General features: G+C 39.2%; 1 protein-coding gene across 1 annotated transcript in view; it reads left to right on the top strand.

The window, feature by feature from the left end:
• The first annotated feature begins 1539 nt into the window (after positions 1–1539).
• megf6b (multiple EGF-like-domains 6b) overlaps positions 1540–22709 on the top strand; it is a 109297-nt gene continuing 88127 nt past the window's right edge. Inside the window, exons 1-4 of the mRNA XM_036559972.1 lie at positions 1540–1636; positions 3474–3608; positions 5575–5684; positions 21232–21336. Of these exons, the coding sequence (XP_036415865.1) occupies positions 1548–1636; positions 3474–3608; positions 5575–5684; positions 21232–21336 (439 nt within the window). The 5' untranslated portion in view covers positions 1540–1547. The remainder of the gene's footprint in view (positions 1637–3473; positions 3609–5574; positions 5685–21231; positions 21337–22709) is intronic.

Here is a 22709-nt window from a genome sequence, read left to right as displayed (position 1 = left end):
GATGATACAGGTCTCAGGTTTGCTGTCTGAGACATGGTTTTGGTCATTTCTCTGAGGACCTTGCTAGAATAACCAGCATAGACCAGCATTGCTGGTCTCCAGCATCCCAGTATGTGTTGTGCTTTGATGCTGGTTAGCTTTGGAAATTGATAAGCTGCCAAAGCCAGCATATGTTGTGTTTTGACACTGGAATGCTGGTCAACCAGCACGGCCATGCTGGGGTGACCAGCTAAACCAGCACCAGACCAGCATAAACCAGCACAGACTAGCTTAAACCAGCATGAAATGCATGCTGGTGTGTGCTGTTTTCTTCAGCAGGGGTGATATGTAATTGTGTGCATATGTCCTGTGTGTCTCAGTTAATGTTTACTTCTGCATGTCTCAGTTCACTTTAAGGCGTGTAGTGTTTGTGAGGTATGTGGTCTGTTTTTTTTTTTTGTGAGGTGGTGTTTGGCCATTTTCTGAGGTGATATTTGGTTGTGTGTCTCTGATTTGATATTTGGTCATTTTCTGAGATGAGATTTGGTTTGTCTCTGAGGTGATATTTGGCCATTTTCTGAGGTGAAATTTAGTCTTTAGGGTGAAATTTAGTTAGTTTTTGAGGTGACTGGTCTCTGGGGTGATATTTGGTCATTTTCTGAGGTAATATTTGGTCTTTAGGGTGATATTTTGTAATTTTTTTAAGGTGGCTGGTCTCTGGGGTGATATTTGGTCATTTTCTGCGGTAATATTTGGTCTTTTCTGAGGTGATATTTGGTCATTTTCTGAGGTAATGTTTGGTCCTTGGGGTGATATTTTGTCAGTTTTTGAGGTGGCTGGTTTCTGAGGTAGTATTTGGTCATTTTCTGAGGTGATATTTGGTCTTTGGGGTGATATTTTGTCAGTTTTTGAGGTGGCTGGTCTTTGGGGTGATATTTGGTCATTTTCTGAGGTAATATTTGGTCATTTTCTGAGGTAATGTTTGGTCTTTGGGGCGATATTTTGTCAGTTTTTGAGGTGGCTGGTCTCTGAGGTGATATTTGGTCTTTGGGGTGATATTTTGTCAGTTTTTGAGGTGGCTGGTCTTTGGGGTGATATTTGGTCATTTTCTGAGGTAATATTTGGTCATTTTCTGAGGTAATGTTTGGTCCTTGGGGCGATATTTTGTCAGTTTTTGAGGTGACTGGTCTCTGAGGTGATATTTGGTCATTTTCTGAGGTAATATTTGGTCTTTGGGGCGATATTTTGTAGTTTTTGAGGTGGCTGGTCTCTGAGGTAATATTTGGTCATTTTCTGAGGTAATATGAGTCGAGTATGTCTCTGAGGTGAGTTCGAGTGGTGGGTGTCTGTTAGGTGTTATTTGGTACTCCGTGTGTTTGGGACTTGGTCCCCTCCCCATCTCTCTTCCCTCCTGAATTCCGCTCTCCACTCTTCAGCTCTTTCCACACTGTCTTGGGACGTTACAGCATGGAGCTGATTTCTTTTCCCTTTTAGACATTTTAGTTTTGTTCTGTTGCATAATGAACTTCATTAGCGTCGTTCCTTGCTGTTCCCAACGATTCCAGAGGATGGATTTAATCGTTACACCTTTACTAATTATCTTAATTAAAGGAATTTACGCAACAACTCGCTATGGAAGGGATCTCATGCCTTACATGTGAGTATTCGTCTTTATCTCGTGTTGTAGTTGTAACTAATTTAGCTAAAAGTGTGCTATATATGTCATTAGTATCCATACATCGCAAGTATCCATACACTTTGAGCATTAACTTGTTTGACATGCCCACTAAAGGTGCACTTATCAGTTAACGGTGCGTCAGTAATGTGGCTTCAAATGTGAGCTAACCTGACAGAGTATAGCACGAATGAGCCCATATCTGAGGTAACTTCGCCAGTAAACGTGCTTACCAGTCTGTTTTGACTACATTTATTCGATTTAAATGCAGTTAAGCCTGCGAGGTTTGGCTTCTTATTCGAATTTTCCGTTCCACCTTAAATAGTGCAGCAGTTGCGCTCTGGCGCCGGTGGCCGGAATGTAACAGCTGCGCCATTTAAGGTGGAACGGGAAATTTGAACAAGACGCCAGGTTCAGCTTCGTACCATGTGGTTATGTGATGTAAGTTACCAGACGGGCTGCGCATGGATAAAATCGATAGCTACATCAACACTGTTGCTGTCTTTCAGCTCCTTTTAGTAGAAACAATTAATTTATATAATTTATAGTACATTCAAAGCACCATTATTCAGTGTAGTTTAGAATTGCTAATGTGAGAGAAAAATAACGTGATAGTGTGTGAGGAGCCCACATATGACAATTCAGCGTGACCACATCACTCCATGTCCAGTGAATAACGTCAGAAGTGTACATTAACGTGAAATCTGAAGTTTTAAGTGCGTCGTGGATTTGGGGACTGAGTACCTGGACATGTAAGAGAAGCACCTTTTTATTCTGGTGTGACTGTGTTGGGTGACATGAATGAGCATTGTGACTGCAACTACATTCTCTAGTTAAGTTGAAGGGGACTTTTCAAAATTATCTGCATAATTCAATCATTGAGATGGTTAGATGTGAAATGTGCCATTCTAGAGAAACTCAGATTTCTTTACATGATGGGGAATCAGTAGTTGCGATGTCTACAACGCAGATATAGCCAGTTCATTTCGTATCTAAAACCAGCAGTGAAACCTGTGAAATCTAAAACCTGTCTTAGGAGTTTTTATATGTAGTGTTGATAATGGCAAAATAGCGGTACATCTGAGAAAGTACCTTTTCTTTGGGTAATATTTTGCCTTACAACAGCTTACATGTACCTTTCTACCTTAATTGCGTTTTAAAGATACATTTAAAGCCAAAACGTCTCATAAAACAATGTTTCAGACACCAGGTAACGTATTCATAGTCATGTCATGCAATAAAGATTAAAGTAATACTCTGGCTTATGCTTATCTGCTGCATCTGTAGTGTAGAGCCAGTTACAGCAGAAACAGTTTCTCAATACTCAGAAAGAACAGAAAACCTGTTGAATTAAGGACACATGAATGACTGAAGTGAATGGGCAGAAGCTGAAGGTTAAGGATAGAGCACTGGCTTTCATTACAGTTAACACGTTTCCTATATGTTACAGATGCGACAGGTAGGTTAAAAAGTGTTCAGTGCTTCTTTAACTGTGTCTTTACATTTGTATTGCTGACTTTTTGGTTTCTAAAGCCATCTGACTATAGATATTACCCAAGTTACAGGAAGTGATGGGTCATTCAGTAAGTCAGTAAGAAAATCAAGACTGTAAATCTTCAGTGCCATTAATCTTTGTGACAGGTAGGATCTTGCAGACTGTTGTTATCCTCAGGATACATTTAGTCTGACTCATATAAAAGGTGCTCAGATGTAACAAAAGTGAAGGGTCAACACAAACACTTCTTGACTAATTGTGACTCATCAATCCCATAAGCAACCCTCTCTCTGACACACTGTCTGTTCATGTGTTCTCTGGCAGGCCGAACGTGTGCGCGGAGCGGGAGGTGAAACTGGTGGCTCAGATGCAGCCCTGTGTCCAGGCCTTCACCCGTATGGTCAAAGTTTGGAAGCAAGGATGTCAGGGACAGACCTGGTGTATGGGCTATGAGAGGAGGTGAGACCATCGATCAGTTGTTTCAATGTCAGAGAATTACAAAAAATGGCAAAAATCACAGATCAAAACTCAAACACAACTCAAATCAAGACTGTACACATAATTGTACACTTTGTGACATCATCCAACTTTTAAGGGTTAATGTCAAATGTATTATTCAATAACAAAAAGTGTTTTTTTGTGCAGTCGTTGACTCACTGAAACCAGAATACACTTCATTCACATTGGCAGACTGACTCACCTTCTGGCTAAGCACTTTCATTTTGACTTGAATGGCTGTCTTTCTGTTTAACTAATTAAGTGCATCTGCTTGAGATGCAGCACTTAAAGTGATAGTTTGACAGAAAAAAAAAAAAAAATGAACAAGTCTTCCTCATTTTTTAATCCCAAATGTCATCGCTCAGCCATCACGTTTGGTGTTCAACATTTGTTTTTTTTTGTTTTTCGTGCTGGAGCTTTGAGACTACTGTAGCTAACAAGTCACGGAAGCTTATTTCCTACCAGCATTTTTGCAAACAGTATGCTTAAATCTTTGCAGACTTTCCTCAAATTATGTACAGCTATTTAAAAAATGTCTAATAAACTTGCTTATGTGGTTTCTGACACTGTATGACATACTGTTATCCATGGAAGTGAAAAATTTATGTTACATAGCTAGAAAGAGTATTAGTGACCTTAAAACCTGAATTTTCTCTGTACTTTTTCCCAATGTTGTCCCTATCGCTGCTGTTGGAACAAAACCTTGTATCTCCAAAAAATAACCTTACAGGAGAAGGAAAAATGTTCTTAACTTTTAATGGAAGTAAATGGAGACATAGTAATGGCCTTTAGTAATTTGGACCGTTTCTGTTGGTCCATTCATCATAACATTTTTACACAACATAAAGGGCAGCTGGTCATTTTAAAATTAGGTCAATATATGAAAAATGACAAAAATGGAGATACAAGGTTTTGCCCTGACACCAGTGATGTGTATGCTGAACAACTGCATTTAGTGTAAGGAGAAAATTTTAAAAAAATGATTTTTAGCCAAGACTTTGCTTTAAAAATCCCTCTGGTTGGTCTCATCAGACTGTAGAGTCAAGAGTTGGCATGCACAGTAACAGTATGGTGCTAAGCTTTGGAGATACAGATAGATTCAAATAATCCACTCAAAGCTGCATTCTGTATCCTCCATCACTTAAACACACTGGGATTTTTCTGTTTCTTTTGCTCATCCTTTGTTCATCTGTCCTTTGTAATCAGCGCCTTTAAGTCTTTCCTTATGGCCTCAAAGTGCAAGGTGTAGCCACGTTCTTCCAGAAAGCTGCAATTTGACAGGCATCTCCAATAGATCCAAGCATAGCCGTGAGGCAGGAGCCTTGAGCTCACCCTCCGTCCCTGTGACCCCCCACCCCCTCCCCTACTCAGGGAAGTTCCTCGGTGCCTTGCACAGGCCCGCTTTCTCTGTGTACTTAGCATACTAGCGAGCTAAGCCCTGCTTTTAGAAGCCACCAGGCCTGCAATTAGAACCTATAAACAAAGAGATGTGAGCATAGTGTAATGTAGCCAGGCTCCAAGGGCTCCAAACTACAGGGCCAGCAACTCTGGCTTTAGCGCAGGACTGGGTCCCATGCTTTGAGAAAGCAACATAAAAGGGTTCAGGGCAAAAGACGCTTCGCTAATTATACACTGTTTGTGTTTTGTGCCTTTTACACATTGAGGCTCATCCACAAACATTAGTCATGGCCCAAGTCTCTCACTTGCCGTCTAACCACAAACATGACCTAAGGCAAGTGTTGAAGTCCCGTTTACACACTGAGCCCATAATCAACTCTGAGAAAGGGCCTCAAAGAAGCTAATATAAAGCTGATGACTGAGGCACATGGCTTGAGAGTGAGTCTTAATGGTGCATGATAAAGGGATAAGGAGACTGTGTTAATGTGATTAGTGGAATATACTAAAGCATATCTACCTTTTGTTGCAGGACGGCGTACTACACCGCATACAGACAGGTGTATCGGCAGGACTACCAGACTGTGCACAAGTGCTGTCCGGGATGGTCACAGCTCAATGGGGAAGCTGGATGTCTGTATCGTAAGTACAGTGTTGTTTTATAATTGTGTCCAGTCACAACTTCTTTTCACACTGTTGTTATATATAAATATGTTACCAGATTACAGGTCTTTTTCTGCACTGACGCTGGCAAAGTGGAAAAGCCTTTTATTTGAGTAATGCTGGGGTTTTTTATTGTAATTATTATTATTATTATTATTATTTGGTAATTTCGGTTTGTCTCCAGTACTGTGCAAAAGTCAGAACAGTCATTAAGTACCATTTATTCATTTTTCAGTGCAAAGGTTTCAAGGGGAAAAACAGAAAACAGAATTTAAAAATAAAAAAAAAATAAACAAAAGCAACTCAACTAAATTTTCAGTTATTAGTGTGTTTGCTCTTTGCCTTTATCACAGCTTCTGTTCTTTTCAGGAGTAAAGAATGACAAGAGAGACAAATAATGTATTGATATATTTGATATTATTCTCAATGTTGGAGACTTTTGTGTACATTTCTGGTAAATATATTGCTGCTGTCCAAAAAAATAATAATTTTTCATTTGAGTGCAGCTGCTGTATTTTACATTGTTTGACAATTTTGTGATGAATGGACCAATAGAAATTCTCCATAGTTGCTGGGAACAAAACCTTTTTATATTAACTTACATTAAAAGTAAGGAAAATTTTTGCCTTCTACTGTAAAGTTGCCATTTTGGAAATACTTTTTTTTTTATTTTTGGACAGCGACAATATGTTTACTTCTTTTTTTCTGATGTTGAAAAATGAATGTCTTGTGTTTAATTGCCACATTGACTGAAAATTAAATAAACAAAAGGGTTATCTCTGACTTTTGCACAGTACTGCATATGTAAAATATGAGTGAGACATTTACTATACAAAATCAGTGAACATAATGATAGATCTCAGGGGTAATTAAGAAAGAAAAAAGAGATGACCTTCTCAAACAATCATTATACAAACTGCTTAGATAATAAAGATTATATGTGGTGACCAGAGAGGGTTTAACTGTAAACTGTGGTTTTCTTAAGGCAGTTCTTATAAAATCTACTTCACCGTGTCCCCAGTAGGGCCCTACATATAATATGAAATAAAATAAAATCTGTGAGAAGGGACCAAGGGATTCTTTCCTTTGACATCTGAAAGGCCTTTATGTTTGGACCATAAAGTGTCCAGTTGTGCTAAGCATTACAAACAACTGAACCACTCAAAGAAACTACTCATGCATGCCATTGTGTTCTTTTACAGCTCCTACAAAACCACTATGGAATTAGGAACTTGTAAAATGCTTAGTGTCAGACTTGCTGTAATCCCCTTGATGTGCTGCCACTGCATTGTTCTTTGTTCTAGTCAGTGTCTGTGTAGTGATTTCCTATGACGCTGGAGTGTTGTTTCTAACTGTAGCTTAAGCTGTGGAACTTCCTCAGGTATGTTTACAGTGACCATGACCAAAAACGTGTCACATAGATGGAGGAAAAGTCTCAAGCAAGCTAGTTAAAACTAATAAACATTTGCTTGAACAAGCAGGTAGATAAAAATAGTAAAGAACCACCATCTAGACAAAACTGTGATAAAAGTGTACTTAAACATTTGTGGCACACACATCACTTCTGTCCTGGTACAATGCACTACCTAATTTTGATGTGTTTTTTCAGTTTTAACCATGACATCTTAAAATATGGCATCAAAAAGACTGTAAAGTAGTAGAATGAGCAGCTCTGGGACACTCTGTCTAGCATCTTCTCAATTAAGAGGCAGGGTACAGGTTTGAGTTGTGCTGTATATTCTAATAATGCATGATGTCTGAATTGTCGTCACTGAGCACAGAGCATTTTTAGAGGCTCATCCCTCCTCCTGTTTGGCTTGGGTGGGAAAATTTTACAGGTCCACTAGCTTGCATTGTCCTGGTAACAAGAGAGCAGAACCCAAACAGCTTGGCAGCCAGAGGCCCTGGCTCATCTCCTTGTATGAGTTTAGCCCTGCTAGTGGACCGGGCTGGAATCCTTTGATAGGATTTAACAGTGGTTGAGCTCATTGGCCATAGCCTGCATACCTCAGACAGTGCCCCTTGAAGAGCAGCCTCCTCATCCTCAACCCTGGCAGGTCTACCCTGCTCTCCTAGCTACAGGGCTCAGCTCATCTTTGGCGTAAGAGGAAAAATCCTAACTAAATCCAACTTTGACCCACAGCAGAGCTTGATGTCTGTCAGAACTCTGCATGCCAGTTTTGTTGAAGTTCAAACATCATTTCTTGGCTTGGTTTCAGATTTTATCTTAATAGTTTTCAGAAATTTTGCATAACTCATCACCTTCGGCCTGCATTTCCCCCAGGTTTAGTTTTTTTCCTCCTTACTTTTCTCATAGGGCAGTCATGGGCTGGAGGTTAGGGAACCAGCCTTGTGACCGAAAGGTTGCTGGTTCGATCCCCAGAGCTGTCAGTACATGGCAGAGCAAGGCACCCAACCCTGTTCCCTGGGCATTGTGGGTAGGGCTGCCCACCACTCTGGGCCAGTGTGCTCACTGCCAGCTAGTGTGTGTGTTCACTAGTGTGTATGTGGTGTTTCACTGCACGGATGGGTAAAATGTAGAGGTGAAGTTTCCCTGTTGTGGGCCTTATAAGGGTCACTTAATCTAATAGGTACGTAATGTAAGCTGTTTTTGTTGCAGTTATATGACAGATGATATGATATATAGAGTTATATGGTGTCCTGCGAGTCACCCTAAAACGCTGAAATATGCATTTGAAATTCAGAGGTGTTGGGTTGAAATTTCACGGGACTTTTTGAGGCCAGGTTCTGTCTTTACGTAGTCATGTCACACGCACAGGCTCAAAAAGAAGGTCTGGCTCAGATGCAAAATCCACATTACGCTGATGAAGGATGTAGTAGTAGATAGTAGTAGTAGATGTAGTAGTAGATAATTTGCTGGCATTCTCAGAAGACACGTCCTTCACCAACAGTTCTCTTTGAATACTCTTTCAATGCTCTTGCATTCATCAAATTCCTCCAATCTAAGGAGGGGTTCTGAAGCACAACATTACAGAATGTTAACACATTTCCACCAGAGAGTCTCCAAATCCCCAAAACTTAAATGTAACTTAAATCAATTTTTAATTTGATATGCTAGAGTCATTCATGTTGTTGGCAATGAGGTCAACAGAAAACCATGCATTTTATAGGCTAAAGTTTATTGAAACTAAAAACTTTTAGGAATGTGAAGTTTTTCTCATGGTGGTGGTCGGGTTTTGGTTGGGTTTGAACAGAACTTTGTCCAACTACAGCTTAATTCGGGTTTTAAACGTGGTGCCGTGCGTTGAGTTGGGTCAGATTCAAGGACAATATATTCAGGTTTGGAACTAAATTTCTTGCCCAGATTAGTTTGCACAAAGTATCAAAAGTTAAACACTTTAACAGAACAGCGATATTGTAAACAATAAATACTATTAACTTTCCAAACAAAGATCGCCCTGGCGATGCTACAGCCATCCGTGGCTGGGAGTCCAAGAGAGCACAATTGGCCTTGCTCTCTGGGTGGGTAGGATGTACTGTCCCCCATGTATCTCCCCCCATCACTCAGTGTGATGCTGGTCAGCGCAGGCATCTATTAGCTGATATAACAGATCTGGCGGTTGGCGCTTTCTTTTGAGTGCATTCGGCTGTCCAAAGACGTTGCGTGAGCAGCAGTTCGAAAAGATGCAGTGGCGCTTCACAGATCTCGGAGGAAGCCTGTGCTAGCTTTCGCCCTCCTAGTGCTGGTGGTATCGTGTGATTGGGGGAGTCCTAACTATTGGGTAGAATTGGATATGACTAAATTGGGAGAAAATTGAGGAAAAATTGAAAAAGAAACTAAAAATGATAGCACCAGGTTGGCAGTTTACTTTTGAAGAGTTTTGTATTGATGAAAAAGAAACTGAATTAACAAAAAAACAGACGTGTTAATTAAGATGTAAACATATGGATTGAAATTGTTTGATTTAATGAACATTTGGTGTTCAGACTGTGATGCTTGTTTTTAAGTTTTTGCCACAGTATTGTTTATACTGATCATAATAATTACTATAAAATGTTGGTATTTATATCAAAACTTTGGTACCGTGACAACGCTAGTCCAAATAAGATCTAGCTGTACCCAGTGATAGTCTTCATCATTGGCATCCACAGAACAGGTCTACTGTTGAAACAAAATTCCCTTCTGAACATAGTAGCTTGAAATGCAATGTAAACAAAGCTAGATTCCCCAGCTAGATCCTGGGCACTGCCTGGGCCAAAGATCTTTCGTGGTACTCCAAGACTGACAGAAGGCTTGCAGCAGTCGATCCCCCAGGTTGTGATTTTCACCAGAGTTTCATTACCGGAGCTAACACTATCCTCAAAGGCCTCTTTGTCCATCAGCGAAGGTTACACTGCTCATTATACTGGCAAGAATTAGGCCGCCCGCTCAACCCAGCGCGGGTTTGTTTTTAAACTCACTAAAAAAGTCTGTCGACACACATTCCTGCGCGTTGCTTAACGTCTCCATCCTAAGTCTCCAGGTTTAGTTTTTCCTCTCTGTGACAATATCTGCTCTCTTTAAGCGGCGGTGCCAGAGTACGTTGGGGCTTTTATCTTCGTAACTCAAGACCCGGGCGCACTCGGCAAAATGTGGACAAGCTAATCACTCTTTTCTCTAAGCCACTGAACAAGGATAAAGAAGGAAGAAAGGCTCAAACCACCATCCCACCCCACTGCCTGCATAACTAGAGACCCTATATCCACCCAGCATTTCATTCATTACGATTCACTTTGGAGGCTTGAATGTAGCTTCCACAAGGAAAGATCAGGCTCTTGGAGAAGCTGTAAAAACTAGAAGCAGCAGTAAGACCTGTGGAAAGGGAGGCCGTATAGAGCTATAGGTTGTGTCTGTAGATTTGAAAGGTTGTCTCCAGGGTGCTGCTTTTCCCCAGTGATAGATCTGTCCCCAGGGACTTAAACTACGGCAGGGACAAAGAGACAAGGCAATCTTGAGGATTTACTCCACCTTACTGCTCTAAAAGCCAGGCTAAGCAAATTAGCCTAATTGCCATCATTATTTGGCTGTTGATGGTGATGAGAAACAAGTATTAGGGCATTTAAGACCTTAAAGAGATAAAAAGGAGAAAAAGGACGACTGTTTCTTTTTCATTCCTTCACTGTAGCTCTCTCGCGATTTCTCAAGCTCGCTCATGATTTCCCTTTTTCTTTGTCCCCTTTTAACTCATTAAAATCCTCCAGCAGAGCAGTCGGGTCATGTGCATGTCCACATTGGCTGTGATATAATTGCAGTACACATTCAGAACAGAATTCAAATCTCTTTCGATTTGTTTCATCAGAAAAAACAATAAAAGGCTACTGAAGTGTGAAGTACATTCCCCATCATGTTTTTGCTGCTCAAAATGGTAGTTTATGATAAAAACTAAATGAAATCAGTGGATTTTCAACTTTGTTAGATCTTGCTGTTTACTAGAGCTGCCAAATCAAACTGAATCAAATCGAATTACGTTCCTCTGTGCAGTTGATTGTGATAATTCGCGTTGTCATATTTGCTCATGTGACCCCAAAGAGAATTTTTTCCATTGAAAAAGGTTTTAGTTATAGCTACACTGTAAAAAATGGTTTTAAGGTCAATAATCATTTTTTTAACATTAAATACACATTAATAAGCCGCACATATACTGTATATAACAGTGCTGTCAACTAATTGAAAGAGTAGAATGTAAATTTACAAAAACAAATAATCACTTTTATTTCACAGACATTTGTGTTTATTTTAATGGTTGTAACTGTCATTATTGTGGTAAAATACTGTATGTCAGAATAACTAGTTGAACTTGTGAAACTATTAAATTACAACTAAAAGGTAGTATTTCTAATAAAATAACTAGAATTTTACAGATTCTTACCATAGTTTAGAAAACATATTTTTACTGTTATCTAACAGGTTTTGTCTGGCTTTCCTGCTGCCAGACTTTTTACCAGATTTTTTTAATACAACATATCTAAGTGGATAATATAAGCTTTATCAGAATGTATTTACTACATTCAGCAGCATTTTCCAACTTCTCCTTCATGGTAGCTTCTCGCTCTCATACTGCTCCATCTGTTTTGAAAGGGAGCTGTAACTTTGCTTTTATTAATTTCTATCCTGCAAGTACTGTCCAGTGTAGTCTAAGAAATAGCTGATACTCTTGGCATCTTAGTACTGTTAATAGTTTATTACGCTAGCATGTAGTTAATACATTAACTGTGACACAAATACTCTTTACATATTAAAATAAAAGCAGCAAAAGAATAAATCACATTATAAAATGAGAATGGTAGAATAAAAGACCAAAATAAACCAATGTTTGTCTAAACTTTTATGACTTAAGTCTGTACTCTCAGATCCATTAGATACCAGAGCCAAAGCCAGATGTAGCTTTACACAGGATTAGCAGAACCACTTGTGAAAAGTCAAACAGACACAAGAGACCAGGATGTCCAGCATGAAAACCTTCACAGTACCCAAAAAATCCATTCCCAATTCTACCTTAAGTACCTAATAAAACAAACCTGGAAATGCACGCAAATGGCCCTTTTGGCTAGCACGCTTCCAAGTGTGCCTGCAGAGCACTTCTTTCTCTGTCTCTCAAGTGCACCAGTTGGCTAAACGACTACTTGACTCCCCTTGTCTGAGTGCCCTTAAGGCGTCTCAGAGATGCTTATGAAGACTTCCTTCCCCTTTTCCATTCCTTTCTTCCTCAAGAGCCTCTTTCTGGGAGACCACAATGGCTGAGAAGTAGCAAAACCTGATCAGGGAATCAGAAGTGAATTACAGGCAGTTACTTTGATTGAGAGTGACAAGGCAGATTGAAATGGTTCCCGAGCATTGAACCAATGTCTCCAGTGCTCTCGTTTGCCGTTCTCGTTAATCGGTGGATGGGAACGGTTCTTTTGTTTAGGCAGAAATCCACGTGGTTGCAGGAGCTGGAATGGGACAGTCTGGTGGGCTTCAGTGGGTGGTCTTTGGATCTGGAGGAGCCATGTCCTTATGGCCAACAATAGCAGTGGCCACAAAGGCTATGTGACTATTGATTTCTCTCAGTGTTAGACATAACACTTTAATGACCCATTGCTTCAGGGTCTGTTCTGTGGTTTTTACTGTGTTCACAGATGAGTCCCTTTTCAAAAAGACACACAGCACGTTTATGTTTGAGAGACATTTAGCTAATTGCAAATGCCAAAACGGACAATGCTCGCATACTTGTGACTTTTTAGGAGAACACTGTGATTTTCTTAAGCTTTATTCAAGCTGACTTAGTTTAACATGGAGAAGGTGCTGTAATATGAGTAATTACTCCTGCATGAATCTGTAATGTCCACAGTTTTAGAAGTCTGCTATAATTCAGCAGTTTAACTTCTATGATTGTGGAACTGGAGTTTCTTTGGTGATAGCAGTTCTGTTCAAAATGACCTCAACGGCAACCGGGAGGCTAAAAACAACATAAAAAATGGAGCTTGACTTGGAACAGTTAATTTGTCCTCAATTTCAAAGCCAGACTTTAGTAGCCTAATACTATTCTATCAGGTATTAACTGGGACTTCATTTTTGTAGATTGTTCGTAAAGGGTAAAGAAAATATATGTTAACATAATAATGATTAAAACAAAGGCAATGTGTTGAACTGTGTTGGGTGATTTCCTCCTGAAATATCATACCTGAATGGTTTGAAGCTGTTATTTAATCTAAAGGCTAACTATTTTGAGGACTCCAAGGCCATTTTCAATAATCTGTAATATTTCTCTGATACACCTTGTATTTTCTTTTCTCTTGCAGTGTTCAAATAATTGTTTAAAGCATAGGATTGGTTGGGCGGAGAAATGGCCTTTATAGCATGTATTTACTTTTTACCTATTCAGCTCTGTCTTTGGAGGCCTGAAGGAGACATTTTATTGCAAGCGTATCCATAGCAGCCAGTGATTTGCGTAGAGTTGTGACCTCTCTTTTGTCTGATCTGTGGGGTTGTGTTTCACTGCTGGCGTACAGCATCCCTTTGTTTGGCCATGGTGTACGCATCCAGCATAACAACATCACAGCCAAGGGTCTCTTTTTTTGCTTCTATATGTATTTTCTAAGGGACTTTCCCCTCAGTGCATTCTTGAACTCCTATACTTTGCAGCTAAGTAAAGGGGGGAATTCAGCTTTCTAAAGTTAGAGAACTTAAAAGTTTAATCTGTGACTTACAGAGAGATCCAAACTGGTTTTTCCCTTAGTGAGTTTAATTACCTGAAGAGGTGGGACAATCTGATGCTGTTTGCCAAATCTTAGAAGATGGGAGCCTTTGATTTTTGCACATTACTATGCGAAAACATGATTTGTTGCATTGAACAGAACTTTCTTGTCTGTTTTGCCAGACTTAGTAAGTATAATAAGCACTAAATTGGGGTTTGAATGACTATTTTGCCTATCCTCTCAGTGTTCTCTCTGTTTAGTTTGTTTCTTTCTTTAAAGTGATGGTTCTGCAAAAAATCCAGGTTGATAAGTGTCTCCCTCACCCTAAAGACAAAATGCAAATTAAAACAGAAAGCAGTGATTTTATATTTTGTAAATAAACTGATGCCTGCAACATGTCCCAAAAAAGTTGATGTTATATGTGTACTGTTTTCAATTTAATGCAGGATTTTCTAATCTCTGCTTTCTCTTTTTATTTAGCATTTTACATACTGTCCCTGTATGGATTTGAGAGACATTAGCCACAGTGCGAAAAACTAAAGAATCAAACTATAAGCACATCTTAGCAGATCAGCTACATTTGTAGTGAGGGGAATATGTAAATTTTATCACTTTAAAACTTATTTTACTGCAAAAATAGGCTTGAAAGTGACACCATGTTTCCGTAAGCCCCTCAGAAACTCACTGACCCTTCTAAGGTCCGAGGACACTCCTAATACACTCAGTCAAGGTGCCTTTGATGGGAGAGAGTGAGAAATCACACAACCTGATGCAACCACGCCTCCAATGCGTGCAGTTGGTAAATCATTTCAAGGCAGATTATCCAGTGACATAGAGCAGGGGGCTCAAGAATGTGCTGGTCAGCTGCCAGAAACCTCCATGTTTCCCACCTCATGTGCAGGGATAGATGGACAAACTTTAGATTTCCCACCCTTCCTTTACTGCAGTGGGGTTGGGAGGTGGGGGGTGTCTGGTCTTTCTGTCTGGAGCTGAAGCCCAGGGCTGATTCTCAGCACAGGAAAGATGGGACGGCTAGTTAAGGACACTTGCAGCTGCGGGTGATGTCATGGTCCTGTTGATTTGAAGACAAATAAACTCAAATAATATTATCTAGATCCACTCCACGGGTTTTTTTTTTTTGCATTGCTAGTGTTGTCCTTAAAATGTACACTATGTCAGAAGTTTAAGAAGTTAATTTAGAGGAGGACTAAGCAGGTTAACCTACAGGAAAACAATATTAAATGTTAACATTCAGATGTTTTTCCCACATTTGGGCCAAAAGATCTTCAATATGTGCTTTCAGTAATAGTTTGGAAAATAAAACTGTCAAATCATTATTCGTCCCCAAATGACTGCCAGGCATTGTGATCTAAAGAAGTAAGTCTCCTAGTTGCATTCTTAAAAGACTGAATTCTACTTTATTTAATTTAATTTAATCTAAAGCTTTATTGCATGATCATTATCATAACTCTATCAGATTTCATCCCAAAAAAGTGCCTGAGGTTATGGCTGGGCTGCACCGTAGTGTAATTGGACTGGGAAATTTGCTGGGCTGTTTAGCGGATGAGGTCCAGAGTTCGGCAGGTGTTTAAGCTCCTATCAGTGATGAATGAAGTTTTAAATCCACTGATATGGAATTGTCTCATCATTTTAGCATGTCTTGCTGAAGTTGTTTAATTGTGGTCCTTGGTGACAAGTTACATTTTTTAGATTCCAAGCTTTCTGTGTGTTTCCTTTGTCCTCTTTGGCAGTGCTAGCTGGATACAATGACTTTGTGCTTATCTGTTCTTCCTATCACACTTGAACAGGACTGCAGGACACAAAAGGAAATCTCATATTTAATAGCTTTTGTATGGTTGGAAGCTCAAAAAATTTCCTTTCAGCTGCAATCATTTGCTTCAATGTTCACTGACTCAAAGACAAATCAAGATAATTAGGAATTTTACAGTAATAAACAGCTGGGTCACAAATTAAAGGAAAGACCAACATGAAGTGTCTTAGTAAGGTGTTAGGCCATCACAAATGGCCAAAACAGCTTCAGTGCGCCTTGGAATGAGATCTGGTGACTGTGTTGACCTGAGCATATCATTTTCCTACTCATTAAATCATTAAGTGACCCCTCATCCCCTGGGGGCATTTGTCAGAAATGTTTTAATCATAGGATAAAGTCAGACTACACGCTACACTGATTTGCAGTGACCCTTCTCTCTGATGGGACAAGTGGACCCAAGTCTTGTCAGCAAAATTCCCCCCACAGCATAACAGAGCCCCCACACCCTCTCTCTGTGGGGGTCAAGCATTTAGACCTGTACCGTTCTCTTTGTCATCACACATTTATTCACCCACCTTGTGAAGAATATGGTGAAGGATGACTCATCTAACCATATCACTTTTTTTCATATCTTTATTGACCAGTGTCTGAGGCTTTTGCACCACTGAACTCCTCTGTTTGTCCTTACATATAGCACTAATTCATGAATCATCCCAGACCTTGAATGTGTGCTTTCAACCACAATTTCCAACCCCATTCCTACAGATCTGTCACTTTAGTTACTGTTCCTATAGAATAGCCAGTTAAACAGTGTTTGTGAGTGATGCTTCTGCCATCTGTGCCCCAATAATGAACCCTTTTCAAAGTCACTTTATATACCACCAATAGGGGTGGGCGATATGACAAAAATGTTATATCACAATACTTCAAAATGTTTTTATGATACTTGATACGCATCATGATATTTTATTTCTCTGAGATTTTATGAGTTGGATTGGAACAGACAAAATAGAACCTGTATTGCCACATATAAAATACTGCAACAACTACAAGGATGTTTATTCAGTGTTTTACAAACTGCAGTGCACTAAATGCAGTTAAACAGACCTAATTATGCTCAGTTTGTAATGAAACATGTAGCTAGTGAGTGTTCTTTAAGTACTGACGACATCCATGATATACTCAGAAAAGCATACAGTGACGTAATTTATCATTATAACGATAAAATGTCATACTGCCCACCACTTTTCTCCACTCATTTATTCAGGTGTTTATTTAATTTGTGACCCTCTGTAGCTCAAGTATTTTTAAATATTTTGTGTTGTCTGCTTTATGATTTGTATGAGCTTTCATTTCCAGCATGCGCATTAGAATTATCCATACAGTTTGACTCTGGATTAGATGAAGAATGCTCATCGTAGCTGTTAATATGTAAGAATCCTGGGACAGAAGCCTTGTATACCAATGGAAATTAGGAGGAACACATCTTCAGGGTTTGTGCTGTAGCCAAAATACCGTGCCTCCTGTTTGTCATGTTCTTCTGCACCTAAGCTGTTAGGTTTCAGTTTGAGCTGGGCCTAATTGAGCATAAGGAGGTGAGAGCAGGTTTTATTGCATGCAGCACTCAGAGACTGGGCTGCGTGACGTGTGCAAAATACTAGTATCGCAGTTATATTTCTACAGATTGCAGTTACAGTATTCCTTGCCATACATTTCACATTAATTGTTGAATCTACAGTGTGACATGGTTAAACACTGACTTGCATAGTATTTTGATGAAAATAATTTTAGAAGATTACAGATAGTTAGATGTAAATGATTAACTGATTAACTGTTAACCAACAAATAAACAATCATTCCACTCATGTTATTTGTTAAGAACATGAACTGAATGTTGTTTCATTTGCAATTAACAACAGCAAGTTCAATAGGCGAGGTCATCGTTTAAGTTCAGGAACATTTTGGAGTTGTACACATGAGGGGAGTAGTGGATAACTGGGTAGCTAGGCCTACTAAAAAATGAAAAGCTGGTTCATAACTGATATTTTTTGGGTTGTGTCCTTGAATTAGGCTTGCCAAATAATGACTGTTGGTTTTCAGTCAAAAGACTGCTCAGCGTGCAATTAAATACACCAGCACCGGTCTAATACCAGGTACCAGTTAAAGAGGAGGGTAAAAGAGTGGTTGAGTAGTTTGAGGATGAAATGCTTCAGTTAAAAAGAGCTAATTTTAGAGCTTAGTAGTTCAGAAAGAAAAAATTGTGGATTGGTATCAGAATTGATATTGATTTCAGGAAAGAAAAAGTGGCATCATGTCATGATTGTAATTGATTAGCGGGCTCATTTGTATTTGTTCGTGGTCAGTTCTACCGAATTAGTTCGAATTGCAGTCCCACAGTAAAAAAATAAAGAGAGGAAAACAATTACATGTTCAGATATTAGATATTTACAAGGATTATATTATGATCTATTTAAACCCACTGCAATAATTGAAATAGTAATATGTTAAATATATACAGAATCATTCTTTATAGGGTGCTTTCTGTTGGGAGGTGTCTGTCCCAAACCCTAACCCCTAAATGTTTAATTGTGAAAATAATACTTAATTTTTGCGTTTTATGTTGTTTTTAATCTTTTATATCCCTGTTAAAGTGAAGTTGAAAGATTTAGATTTATCATGAGTTTAATGTATCGTTTTCACTTTTTCATGTCACTACCGAAACAGAGTTTTAGGTTATAGGCGTAACTTTCTTTTAGCCACGCCCCTGCATATTAGAGCAGGAAGTGAGACTGCATCTCTGTCCCTCGTGGCCACATGGTGAGCAGTTAGAACCATTGTTTTGAAATAAATGTATCCCAAAGTCTGAAAATCATTGTGTAACATTAATAATTGTCACTACCAACACATATTTTGTGCAACGGAGTAAACCTTTCTGTGTTTTAATATAAATATTATGAATTCATGTGTGTGCAACTGTTTTGTGTGTGCATTTTTGAGTTCTACTCAAACTTAGCTAAAAGTGTTGCTACCAAAACATTCACTACCAAAACATTTGGTAATATGTCATGACTGTTTTGGTAGTGACAAAATGGAATGTTCCATTTTGTTCCAGTTATTTGTTTTAATAAAATAAACATGATTAAGCTGGTTATATGGTCATTCAAAGCAAAAGAATTTTAGTGTGAAGTCCAAGTCAGTTAAAACTTTGAAATGTGTTTTCAGCTCTGACTTTTTTGAACCAGTGGTATAATGATCCATATTGTAGTCTTCTGCCATGTCAATCAGGCAAAGGTCAATAAGGTGATAATTAACCAGCAAAGTGTTATAAAGCCATTTTCATTTGCACAACCACACAAACACAAATGCAAACACCTGGGACACGTACAGGCTAACAGAGAGTCATTTAGTATGAGTGATGCAAGTTTATGGAATGTGACATCTCAATGGTGCATATTTTGCCCATAAGGCACAGAATATCCACTGAACTAAGTGTTCATTTGTGCCTTACAGCGCACATGTCAACAAAGAAAGAATGCTTAGCTTGGGGCTTTCAGTGTGTCTGGCTGTAATAGTTGCTTACTAATGACATACTTTTAGCTTCTGTTGTCTTTGTTTCATCTCGGGTTAACATGGAGCTCCTTACCTTGGGGTAAAATTATGTTTATGTTAGTCATCCTCTAGCCCCCATGTGTCAAACACAAGGCCTGTGGGCCAGATCAGGCCCGTGACACAATCCTATATGGCGCACAAGACATTACAATTTTCTGTTAATATTAGCCCATTTCACAATGCGCTGCACTACAGTCCCCAGCATGCACTGCAACTAATGTGCACTCTGACTCTTCTACCCCAACACCGTCTATGGGACAGCGGTTACACCTCAATTCTACACAATTCTACGCAATTCCACACCAAATGCACTAGCATTTCAGCTGCAGTTCAATATAAACACTTAACGCCAACTCACCTGCGCCCAAGCATCAATTAACTTGCAGCAAAGAAAGGATGCCAGGTGTCTAATTCAAGCAAATAGTTTTAAATTTTGAATATTTCAGGAATTCATGTAATATTGCAAGGTTCCCTACAAGTGTCTATATTCTACTGCTTTTGCGTATTTTGAATAAACAATGGCCAGTTCAGGCACAACATTAATAAAAAATGAAATACCTTTTTTTTTCTCTGGCCCACAGATTTTTTGAGATTTTTTAATATTTTAAAAAATCCCTTTAGTGGTTGAGTTTGACACCCCTGCTGTAGCCCCTCATCAGTGGCCAGTTTTGGCTGGATATTTGGTTGCTGTTCTCAACCTGTAGTGATGTATTTAAAAACACCAGCAACATTGTGCCTGATACACTTCTATCAGTGCAACACACACTACCATCCTACTACACTGTCAGTGTCAGTGCTGTGTTGAGATAGTCCCAGATAATAACACCTGGTCAGTGATTCTATGGTACCTTTTTATTGATGGATGGCGTAGAGGGGACTGATGAATTACACAGCAAAATATACAGTCAGTAACTGTAAACCAACAAAGTGCATCTATATGGTAGACATTCCATATAAAATGACCAATAATGGGCTAATAAACTGGTAAGTCAATGTTTAGTAAATAATGAAACAGATGTTCACCTTTGATTGCTACACTTCAGTTGGGAAATCAAAATAACAAAAGACATTAGACATTCCTGTGTTTCTAAGCCCCAAGTGAGTTACAGTGGATTAAGTTTCTGAGCATGACACAGCCTGTACGCTCTGCTCGGGGTAAACCCTGGAGTGCCCCACCTGAGAGGGAACTGCAGGACATAAAGTACTGTGCAGAAGTCAGAGACCACATATCATATATATAATTTCCAATCAATTAAGTACATGTTATCGATGTTTCAGAAGGTTTTTAGGAGATTTTATAATATAATACACTTGCATGGGGAAAGTTAAAGTCAAAAGTAAGACAAAAAAAGTGGAGACACCAAAAGTGGAGTTTAAAAGATCATTAAAAGATACAGACATAATGAGACTCGTAAGAACCGTGCAAGACCTGGTAGACCCCCAAAACTGTCCCCTTTAGATAAACAACACTTAAAGTTTTCATCTTGGAGCAAAAATCAAGCTCCACACTCCACACGCTTCAAATATGAACAAATTAACAGGTGTTTCTGTCAGACTGGACACATTACATACTGAAAAATTATAATTAGTTACATTCGGTTGTTGAGGCAAGATATTGTCTGCCTTTTTTGGTGAAGCTGAAAAATTAGTAATTTGTTCTTAATCACTGTTTTGAGTGGAAATTTAGTAAATGAAGGATGGCCTCTGACTTTTGAACCTTTAGGATTTGAGATCCTAATCATTTGAAGAGCAGGCTTGAAGCTGTGGATCCTCGAGGTACAGTAGTGCTGAGGCCTGATGTTTTCGATGAAGCGGACAGACGTCAAGAGCCCTGACTGTATCAAGTGTGGACAGGTTGATGATAACGCAGTGAGGGAATGAGCCCAAGCGGCTGACGCGGGACATGATTGCGTCTTGTGACAGCTGCCAGGTGTTTTCTCATCGCCGGTGTCTGTTTGTTCTTTGTAGCGGTCTGCAGCTATGGCGTCTGTTTCAATGGAGGCCGATGCAGAGAAGGATCTTCACAGCTTTGTGACTGCCCTGCTGGCTTCAATGGACCCAGCTGTCAGTATGGTGAGTAGATTCAGTGTATATTTACATACAGTGTGTTGATACAGTACATCATGAAATCTCAAATTTCACCATGATGCTCTTATTTTGGTTATAATTCTTTTTTATAAATACACGGAATATATGAACATGACTAGAAAAACCATTTACACAGCACTGCTGTAACGCCACAGAACTGATCAGACGCTCGCAGGTAATGTTAGAAGAAAAGGCTTTACTGATTAACACAGAATCCAAGCTCATTGTCCAAAAACAGGCATGGGTCAAATCCAACACAATCCAATGCACAAGAACAATGACACAAAACAGGCAAACAAGACTAAAAGGGGCAAAGACAAAAGGCAGAGTCGTAAATCCAGAAAAGATCAATACACAAAAAGGGCAATACAAGAAAAAAACTGGTCGGTAGCTCAGGAGAATGAAGCAATACTTTGCAATATCCTAACTAAAGCCCAGGCTTTAAATACTAACTACTCCTAGTCATATGACAAACAGATATTTGTTTAAAAATAGCCTGAGAATGTTTTGCCAAAAATGAGCACCACAATTATTTAATATTATTGTAATCGATTATAATTTATTCCAGAGTTGTTGACTCACGACTCAATTTTGACTTGAGACGGGTGAAATAGTCAAATGCTGCAATGCCATTCTCCCACAGCTCGTAGCAACATCAGGTTCAATATGGCTTCAAATAACAAACTTTTACTTATAGAAAAAAACTTTATCTGACAGACAGCACAAAGCACTACACCCTTTAAATATGATGTCTGAAGGAAAAAGGAACACTTGAAATCTTTGGCTAGCATGTATTTTGGATAACAATCATGCTTGCTAGTGCAATTGCTAATTTAACTGAAGTTTTAGTCAGGCTGTGTTCACACAGCAGGTAAAAGTGGCCCAAATCAGATTTTTTTTGTTTGGCTGTTCACAATATCTTTTAAATGTGATCTATATGCGACATTAGTCTGAACAGGTCAGCTCCCAAACTGACCAAAAAGAACAATGCTTCACGTTGCTTCATGTGGCTCATCCAGAGGTAAACAATCATGACTGCCAACGAACGCCAGTCGCTCCCAAAGGTTTCAGCTTCATCCTCGCCAGCGTCACAAAAGCCATCATGAAGCTTCATTGACTGACAGCTGGGCTCATCACCCAGAATGTGTTCAAGCTCGATGTAAGAAGGGCATGTTATTCGGCCGCGGTCACGAATAACATATTCTTTAAACGTTGCTTTCAGACTTTTTCTTGACGCTGCAGCCTCGTTCTCCTCCGGCCATGTTTGGCCATTTCTTTCAAAATCTCTTTGAACACAGAGCGGTTGTGATAGAGCTTTCTAATTTTTTGGCACAGAAACATCAGCCCAAATGTTTATG

The sequence above is a fragment of the Colossoma macropomum genome, unplaced genomic scaffold (genome assembly GCF_904425465.1).
Source record: "Colossoma macropomum unplaced genomic scaffold, Colossoma_macropomum, whole genome shotgun sequence".
Classification (NCBI taxonomy): domain Eukaryota; kingdom Metazoa; phylum Chordata; class Actinopteri; order Characiformes; family Serrasalmidae; genus Colossoma; species Colossoma macropomum.
This window is presented reverse-complemented; position numbering and strand designations above follow the sequence as displayed.